The sequence below is a fragment of the Eimeria mitis genome, genomic scaffold, assembly GCF_000499745.2.
Source record: "Eimeria mitis Houghton genomic scaffold, Emh_scaff4931, whole genome shotgun sequence".
Classification (NCBI taxonomy): domain Eukaryota; phylum Apicomplexa; class Conoidasida; order Eucoccidiorida; family Eimeriidae; genus Eimeria; species Eimeria mitis.
Window position 1 is genome coordinate 1 of NW_013573233.1, and position 759 is coordinate 759.

At 53.4% G+C, this 759-nt stretch overlaps 1 protein-coding gene across 1 annotated transcript; it reads left to right on the plus strand.

Annotated features, from left to right (window-relative positions):
- Positions 1–8: 8 nt before the first annotated feature.
- EMH_0078600 (uncharacterized protein) lies at positions 9–636 on the plus strand (the record flags this gene model as incomplete). Its single annotated transcript, XM_013500025.1, has 2 exons — positions 9–25; positions 246–636. The coding sequence occupies 2 exons, from the start codon at positions 9–11 to the stop codon at positions 634–636; spliced, it is 408 nt and encodes a 135-aa protein (XP_013355479.1).
- Positions 637–759: the final 123 nt, after the last annotated feature.

Sequence of the window (759 nt, forward strand, 5' to 3'; positions counted from 1 at the left end):
GGTTTGGGATGTTGCTGTGGCCAAAGTGAGTCGATAGATTAAACTCAGGCAAAGAACCAACTGAAACACAAATGTTTAGGGTTTAGGGTTTAGGGTTTAGGGTTTAGGGTTTACGCAAGACGACACACCTTCGCATGGTTTTGTCTGCAGGGCAACAAACACACACAAACCCTAAACCCTAAACCCTAAACCCTAAACCCTAAACCCCCGACGGATTGCTACGCTTTGTTCGCAGCATCCCTAAGCCCAAGTGCAGCATCAGCAGCAGCAGCAACTGCAGCAACAGGATCAGCAGCAGCAGCAGCAGCAAGTGGAATAGCAGCAGCAGCAGCAGCAACAGCAGCAGCAATAGCAGCAACAACAGCAGCAGCAGCAGCAACAGCAGCAGCAACAGCAACCCGAGCAGCAGCAGCATCAACAGCAGCAACAGCAACAGAAACAGCAGCAAGAGCAGCAGCAGCAGCAGCAGGAACACCAACAGAAGCAACACTAGCAGCAGCAGCAGCAACAGCAGCAGCAGCAGCAGCAGCAGCAGCAGCAGCAACAGCAGCATACAGGCAAGAAGGAGACGGCGATCAGCAGCAGCAGCAGCAGAAAGAGGTGCCTCAGACGCCGGGCTCCGGCGGTGTTGTTTAAAGCCTGAAACATTAGGGTTTAGGGTTTAGGGTTTAGGGTTTAGGGTTTGAGTTGCTGCTGCTTGGTCTCGTGCATCGAAGGAGACCGGCAGCAGAGACCCCCCTGAGGGTTTAGGGTTTAGGG